General features: G+C 37.4%; 1 protein-coding gene across 1 annotated transcript in view; it reads left to right on the plus strand.

Moving 5' to 3' along the window:
- LOC135094501 (uncharacterized) overlaps positions 1-8,903 on the plus strand; it is a 122,539-nt gene extending 113,636 nt beyond the window's left edge. The window contains exons 4-5 of the mRNA XM_063994650.1: positions 5,874-5,985; positions 7,740-8,903. Coding sequence (XP_063850720.1) covers positions 5,874-5,985; positions 7,740-7,901 — 274 coding nt within the window. The 3' untranslated portion in view covers positions 7,902-8,903. The remainder of the gene's footprint in view (positions 1-5,873; positions 5,986-7,739) is intronic.
- Positions 8,904-9,228: the final 325 nt, after the last annotated feature.

Below are 9,228 nucleotides of genomic sequence, written 5' to 3' on the forward strand. Positions count from 1 at the left end.
AATCAAGAGTGTATTCATTTGGAAATCTTAAGATGACCAAATAAATCTAAATGCAGACTCACTAGAAAATCAACTTGTATACATTTGTTCATGAAAAGAGTTTGATTTTACTTGTGTTACTACTTAGAAGGGATTACGTAGAAAATATATTATATAAGCCCATTGCATCTTCATGTAAATAGAATAACACTGTAGGTATATCTGGTATTGCTTGTGAGAGAAGAGTTTGTGTCTGTGCTGCCACCTGCTGACAACCACTAGTTCTAAAAACTCCCCATTATACATTTTTATGGCCTGCTGTCAGTCTGTGGGAATGTAGTGTTTGTGTTTTTAAAAATTCTCTCTCTCTCTCTCTCTCTCTCTCTCTCTCTCTCTCTCTCTCTCTCTCTCTCTCTCTCTCTCTCTCTCTCTCTCTCTCTCTCTCCTCTCTCTCTCTCTCTCTCTCTCTCAATTATTCGTGGTGTTCATGATTTATTCATTACTTAAGTGCACAAGTGTCTCCTGTCCCAAGTGTGCCTTTCTCTTTTTTTATTATTATTCTATTTATTTATTTAGTTAGTTTTATTTATGTAATTTATTTATTTTATTTATTTTCTATTTTTTTTTTTTTACTTATTTTGTATTTATTTTATTTATTTTATTTATTTATTATATTTGTTTTATTTTATTTGTTTTATTTATTTATTTATTTATTTATTTATTTTTTTATTTTTTTTTATTTATTTATTTATTTTTTTATTTTTGAGGGTCCAAGAAATTTTCAGGTTTTTGTGATTCCATGTATGATATAAAATTACTGTTGCCTTTGTTTTTTGTCATTTATTTATTTATTTATTTATTTATTTATTTATTTATTTATCTTTACTTTTCAGCATTTTCATTAGGATTTCTACAATATTTTCTAGCATTTTTGTACATTTTAAGATTTTTCTAATATTTACAGCAATTTTTTATCCATGTTTGCCTTGATTATTTTTTTTTCAAACTTTTTTTTCAAGATTGGGATTTTTTTACATTTTTTCTGCATTTTGATGTATGTTAATATTTTTCATTTTTCCAGCATTTTTTTAGGTATATTTTATGGACTTCTACATTTTCATATTTGGAATTGTTGTATTATATAGATTATCAGATATATTTTTTGTGGTTTTTGTTTTTTTTATTTTTTTTATTTTTATTTATTTTTTTCTACTTTTTTATTCTTTTTTTTCTTTTGATTTCATTTTTCTCACTATTTTTAAGTTTTTTTTTCCCCCTTTTCACTTAATTTTCATCATGCTGGTATTTTTTTTTCACATCATCTTTTCAGTTTTCTTTTCCTTTTCATTTTTATTTCAATTTTGGAGGCTGCCCAATGTATGACAATGATGATGATGAGGACGACAATGACGACGATGATTGTCTCTTTCCTTGTCTTGCAATATCTATAATAATAATAATAATAATAATAATAATAATAATAATTAATCACAATAATCACAATAATAATAATAATAATAATAATAATGTGATGATGATGAACACTTTCTCTCTTCTCTTTTCTCTTCTTAGTAATAAAAAATAATTGACACAATCACCAAAGAGAAAGGTCAGCTGAGAACAGACCCAGGCAGACCCAGTGTTCATTTCTCTTAAGTAGGCCTCACAACTTCTCTCCTCACTTAGGCCTCTCTTAACTCGCTTGCGTTGGGTTCACTTGCAGCTTTGTAGAGAGCGATTAGGGTAGATGTAGATGTTCTGCTGTCCACCTCTGCTCGCCAGGTATGCCGCCACACCCACACCCACCACCCCACACCCATCCCTCTCGTTCTTCTCCTTCCTACACCTACTAAAAAGAAATGCGGGTTTTTTTTTTTTTTTTTTTTTTTTTTTTTCTTCTTTTTTTTTCTGTGTTGACTCTCTGACTGGTCGTGGTTCTGGTGATTTTTTGTATTTTTTGTACCTTTAAGGTTAAAGTGTAAGATTAGTAAAGATAAAGGCATTTGAGTTATATGTATATTTTTTTTTTTTTTTCAATTATTTTATTATTCCTTATTGTGGTAAATCGGTAAATTTTCAAGTGGTGCTGTGGAAGATTTGAACAGCTGCCATAACTGTCACTCTTATTGCTGCCATTATTGCTGGTCATAATTCCAGTCCATGTTAATACAAGTGACTCAAGATGATTTAATTAACCAAAATTATCATAAATCGAAACGTTTGATCTGCTCAATCTTTTTATCATCATTTGCGGCTTTTAAAATACTCTTAAAAATTTAACTGCACACTAAGAAATAATAATTACTGGATCCCTCTTGCTATTGGTGGTCTTTAAAATTTTTATTATAAACTCACAGCATTTTATCAAGCTTAAGTTTTCCACTGCTGTTTGACTTAATGGTAGTATTTACTTTCATTCTACTAGCACCTTTCAACATTACACTACCTCTCTATTGCAAAACCCAGCCATGCATTCCACCTCTAGCAAGTGTTCATAAGGATTCCGCACAGTGGTCTCAAGTGTTCCAGTAGTGGGTGTTGCAGTGAGAGTGAAGCCACATCAGTCAAAGAGTTAACCTGTTCCTTCCTCAGTGACTCCCTGGTGCATTCCCCATGTTGACACACACACACACACACACACACACACACACACACACACACACACACACACACACACACACACACACACACACACACACACACACACACACACACACACACACACACACACACACACACACACACACACACACACCTTGCAACACACCACTTGGACACATACCTTTGATGTGTTTGGTTATATTAGGCACCTTTCAGAACACACAGACACACACACACACACCTTGTAACACACCACTTGGACACATACCTTTGATGTGTTTGGTCATATTAGACACCTTTCAAAACACACAAAACACTCACTACAGGCACACACACACACACACACACACACACACCTTGCAACACACCTCTTGTATACTTAGCTTTGATGTGTTCGGTCATATAAGACACCTTTCAGAACACACAAAACAGACTCACTACCAGACACACACACACACACACACATACACTCATGAGACACATCCCTTGGATACTTACCCTTGATGTATTCAGTCATATTAGACACACCTTTCAAAACAGAATACTAAGTTAATTTTGACACTTTCTGGCATTCTTTGGAACACTACCTGCACAACATCACTTAGCTGTTCAACTTTATATTTAGACACTCAGTGGGACCTTTATTTGCACAAGAAGCAAACACATCTTTCAAAATACACCACTTTACATCTTAACTTCAATATTGTCAAATATTTATTGGCACATTTACTCTTTTTTTTTTTTTTTTGGGGGGGGGGAGGCTCTTGTATCTTTAAACAAACTATATGGTCTTAAAACAACTGTGAAAATACAATACATGCAAGTGAAGCAGTGATGAATTTAAATATCCACACATCTTCCTGACACCTGTTTTCATTTTTTCATTACTATTGGCACATTTACTCATTTCTTTGGCTCTTGTATCCTTACTTAAACTATATGGTCTTAAAACAACTATGAAAATACAATACATGCAAGTAAAGCAGTGATGAATTTAAATATCCACACATTTCCCTGACACCTGTATTCTTTTTTTTATTACTATTTGGTCTAAAAGGCAGGTACAATTTTACAGATACAAAATTCAGCATACAAACTTTCACTATTTACATATTACTTTCTTGCCACTTGTATTCCACATTTTGACAACTACTTGATCCTAAGTACAGTCACATTTTCAAAAACATATTTTGCTAGATGAATATTGGCATTTCAATTGGTTCCTCTCAGTATGGTCATTGCTTTCAAAATGCATCATCTTTACTCTCAAATACTCAAAATACCCATAACATTAAAAAAAAATATATATATATAAAATAAATAATAATAATAATTATCAGCCAAAGGTTTACAAACATATTTTCCTGACCATAGCAAAATACATTTCTGAATAATATATTAAGACAGTCTTGATAATCTTGATACTAAAGTCACTCATAACTTCAAAAAGCACCACAAAACTTTACAGATATATTTTCTTCCCCTTAGGAATATAACCACTCAATAATATAATAGTCATGCATTTCTAAGATAGTAAAATACAATTATAAATCAGTTTCAGTGCTAAAGGCAATTATAATTCCTGAAAAAAAAAAACTACAAACATTTTATCCCCCTTAGCAAAATACACCGATAAAAAGATATACGTACAACCGTAAAATATAACAAACTTCAATACATGTCAATCTTTCCTTCCTGGCAGATACATTTCTCTCCCTTTAGCAAATTGAATCATTAAATAAAACATTACATACATACATTAAAACGTAAACCTCAATACAAGTTACTTATTTTCTTGTTTCCATCAGTATTCAGAAGTGGAATGGTCTCTCTTAATCTTGATCTTGGCTCCTTACATAACACACCCACACATACACCCACACACACCTACACCAACTCTAATCGAATCTTAAGTAGCTCACCACCTACACCTAACACCCACATATTGCCAAGAAGATAGTGCTATAGCTACATCTCTCTCTCTCTCTCTCTCTCTCTCTCTCTCTCTCTCTCTCTCTCTCTCTCTCTCTCTCTCTCTCTCTCTCTCTCTCTCTCTCTCTCTCTCTCTCTCAACATGTGTCAATTTTAAACACCACAACTATATACTGATTGAAATAGGAAGCTGAACACACACACACACACACACACACACACACACACACACACACACACACACACACACACACAGATCAGGTCTTAATGGTAAAAAAAAAAAAAAATAATAATAATAATAATAATAATAATAATAATAAAATTAATAATATCAGCCCACAAGATCCACAAAACTCAATGATGAAAAATAAACATCAATGAATTACACACACACACACACACACACACACACACACACACACACACACACACACACACACACACACACACACACATTTAACGCATACACTCATACATGCATACATTAAGGACAACCTCAGCTTTCCCTAGCCCCGTTCCTCTGCCTGTGTGGACCTTGGCTTAACAGAGTGGCTTACTGTGACCTCTTTAACTCCTCTGGGCTTCACTAACTCACCGATTTGTCGATTAAATAGCGTTTTGATAATCACACTTAGACTTGCTGCCGTGTGTGTGTGTGTGTGTATGTGTGTGTTTGTGTGGTGACCTTGCAAGTGACAGCGCCAGGTCATAATGGAAATAGAAGAGGGTTGTGGGTTTTATACTGACGGCCTTGACTCAACTGTGTTTTGGCAGCCAGCATGGAGTGTGGTGGTGAGGAAGGCAACAGCACTAACAGGAGAAATAATAATAAGTTCATGTGTGCGTGTGCGTTTGTGTGTGTGTGTTTGTGTTCCTCCGTTTGTGTGTTAACCTCTACTAATTCCTAGGCCTCCTGATTTAGTTCTTTAAATTTCACTAGTAGGCCTATTGAAGTTTTAAGGTTTATTTGTGGTCTTGTATATTTTATCAGGTACTTTTTTTCTTGTAATTCATTGGTACTTTTCTCTCTGTGATCATCATGTCTAAATTTTAAGGTTCTAAATGCTTACTGGCCATAGAAGGATCCTGTTTTGTTTTGTTTAGTGTTAATCTATTGGTTCTTCCTCCTCTCATGTGATCTTGAACTTCTCTCTATTTAAATATTTAAAATGCACAAAAGTTTGGTCTTTATTGCATTTTATATCTGACCAACTATTAAAAAGGTATCAGTCTTTTCCATTTCTTAAAATCTACACTCAGTTTATCCAATCTGTGACTTGTATCTGTCTTGTCATGGAGTAACAGTGCAAGTTTTCCTACTGTGACCTGCCCTGACCTGAACTTATTCTGTCTCCGGCCAGGATGTCTTCAGATCGCAAAGCCGTGGTGAAGAATGCTGACATGTCCGAGGAGATGCAGCAGGACGCCGTCGACTGCGCCACACAGGCCATTGAGAAATTCAATATTGAGAAGGTGAGTGGAGAGGTGTTTGTGTTAAGTGTGTGTGTGTGTGTGTGTGTGTGTGTGTGTTTACCTAGTTGTACTGTACAGGGTCCAAGGTAAAGCTCATTTGTTGTGTCTCCATGTCTACAGTTATCCGGTTTCTCTTTAAATTTGCCTACACCGACAGTTGTAACCACCTCCTCACTTAAACTATTCCAGAGATCAATGCTTCAGTACGTTAAACTATACTCCTTAGTAAATTTTTTTTATACGTCCTCTTGTACATCTTGTTCCCTCATTTTTATGCATCTCCAAAATTTGTTTGTCTACCTTTTCCATACAGTTTATTAATTTGTACACTGTGATGTTTAAAGGTCAGTTTCAGCATTTAATCCTTTCACTGCAACACAACACAATCAGCAGAAGAAGCAATGTGTGAAGTATTTATAAGCATCTACAAGAAAGTTAGCAATGAAAAGGAATACATTTTGCAATTTCTTCCCATTTCAAAGATTGGATGTGGCTTTAGAGCAGGTAAAGATGCCTCTGTGATTGGTGATTAGGGAAAGGTGTACCAAGTGGCAGTCAAAGGATTAGTAATGAAATATTGATTGATTAGTGTCTAGTGTGAGGACTGTCAGGAAATGTGGCAAAATAAAAAAGAAAAAACATGCTCATCCACTTAGAAGGGAACAGACATTCACATTTTCCTGTTTGTCTATCCGTCGGTCAAGTGAAGGCATCAGTGTGTCAGGTTCACTCCACACTGCTCTCCTCCACCTTGGTTAACTCGACACTTTCCATGTGGCAGTGACATTTAAAACTCTATCTATTTGTCAGTTTGTTGCACTGTTTTATATTATATTAAATGAGCTTTTGTGTCTTGAAAGGTCAGACCATCACTGTGTGTGCGTATGTATGTGTGTGTTAATCATGGTTTTCCTATCAGCGTATTGGCAGGCTGATAACACGTTGCTGTTCTGCGGAAGATGAATGGATAAAACATTGAGTGTTATCTTTCTTATCTGAAAACTACCTTTTTTCTTAACAGCCACAGACCATGAAACAAGGATAGTGAATTTATGGGTGGTTGTCTGGATGCCGTATAAAGTGTATAATGTCCAAGAACCACCGCACTGTAAAACAAAATCCATACACCTACATATCTTGCTGATGTGACTCAATGACGGCAAAGAAAAGATGGCTCACACGTTTGCAGTTATAATTAGATGACAAACATTCTTTCCTCACTGTAGAAGTTAGTGATTGATCCTCACAACTCACACATTGCTAGTCAGTTGTGAAGTATGTTGTTCATAAAGGCAGCTCTGGCTCAGGGCAACAAACTGGAAGGAAAGACCCACTCAAGGCTGTTAGTGCCGAGGCATTAGGGAGCATTAAAATAACAAATTTATTGATGAGGATGATAGGTAGAAACAGGCAGGCGTGCTTCATACAGGGACTTCCATGTGTAGGCCTGATGACTTCTTGCACCTTTCCTTATGTTCTAATGTACCAATCCCTTCAGAAAACACTGCAGAAGGAAGTAAAAATTGCATGTGAAGCATCTCAAAACTGACACCTTCTTTCACTTCCCTTATTTTCTTATGTTCTTATGTACCAATACAATCCCTTCAGAAAACCATACAGTAGCAAGTCCAAAATTACAAGCGAAGGATCTCAGATTCCCTCACACACTCACGCCCGCAACCACTCCTTCATAAACAGTGACTCACTCTCCCAGCCACCCACCACCATGCACTCACACACTCCTTCTCCCACAGGACATCGCCGCCTACATCAAGAAGGAGTTTGACAAGAAGTACAATCCAACGTGGCATTGCATTGTGGGCCGCAACTTTGGCAGCTACGTGACCCACGAGACCAAACACTTCATCTATTTCTACCTTGGGCAGGTGGCAATACTGTTGTTCAAGAGTGGCTAAGTGTGCCCCTCTCCCCCTCCCCCCCTGCCTCATGTCTGGCCCTGGGGTGGCTGGGGGGAGGGTTCACTACTAGATGTATATTTCTGAAGCAGGCAGACATCCCCCTCCCCCTCTCCCCCAGGCTAACGCTGGTGACCAATCAAAGTCATAAGTCAGTTCAGGGCTGCCACTCAGTGCATCTCGAGATCGTCTCACTAAGCAGCTTCTCACTAACGGATCGCTCACCTGCCAGCACATTCAGTAGGCTCAGTGTGCATGCAGACTCTATATATATTTTTTTTTCTCATTTGTTTTTTCTTTGGCACTACTGTGGATGTGGGGTGCGTGGAGGGTGTGTCTGTGGAGGTGGAGTGGCATGGAGGGGACACAGCTGGAGTGAAGTATGTTATTTATAATGTTTGTCATGACTGCACAACTATTCATCCTAAATATTCATGAAGTTTTCCTATTTGCGTACTTCTAGTGTAGGTAGGATTTCCTCTCCTCTCTCCCAGGCGGTTCTTCCTTTCATTCTTCCCGCTGTCCGTACGCCCGTCTCCCTCACACTGTTCCTACTCATGCATTTAAAAAAAAAGCAAGACCATTCGGCATTAGTCTCTGGCCGATGCATAATCCTGCCTCTAGTTCTGTACTTAAATAAGAGTCTATTTGCTTGCGATGGTTCTCTAGCTTGTAGTTCATCTCCACTCATCTCGGTAATATCGTTGGTCTGTGTCACATCTAGTAGTCTGGTCCGGCCCGCCACTCTCCCCGAGCCCGCCGTGGGTGTGGGTTTGCTCCCCCTGGGGCTGGCGTGGCCTTGTTCCACCATGTAGGAGCACTACCATTAATCTTTTTGTTTTCTGTTATTCTTTTTTTTTTTATTATTATTTTACTTACATTTGAGAGAATTTATATTTTCTGTTGATGTGCAGAACTCGTATTTTCTTTTCTTTCTGTGTCAATCAAGAAAAGTGTTGTTTCTGTGATGTTCAAAAAGGTAAATACAGTCTATTTATGTGTTGCCTTGTGTGCTTGCTTCCCTGCTGAGGCCGCAGTTGCCATCAGGCCCAGCGAGTGGTGAGTGCAGTCAGGTGAACAGAGGAACACAGGTAAGCTGAGAGAGGGTTTGGGCATGGTGGCATTGTGGTGGTGGTGGTGCCTGGTAGTAGTAGGTGGTAGTGAGTGGTACAGTAGTGTGGATGGGGGTGGCTGGGAATAGTGGAATGAGGATGGTGGAAGGATGTTGGCAAGTAGTGGGATGATGTGATGCCTGGAAGTAGTGGGTGTGGTGGATGTGGCTAGAAGTGGATGGAGCCTTGATTGGCTTTTGTCACAGTTTGGTGCA

This window comes from Scylla paramamosain, chromosome 45 (genome assembly GCF_035594125.1).
Source record: "Scylla paramamosain isolate STU-SP2022 chromosome 45, ASM3559412v1, whole genome shotgun sequence".
NCBI lineage: Eukaryota > Metazoa > Arthropoda > Malacostraca > Decapoda > Portunidae > Scylla > Scylla paramamosain.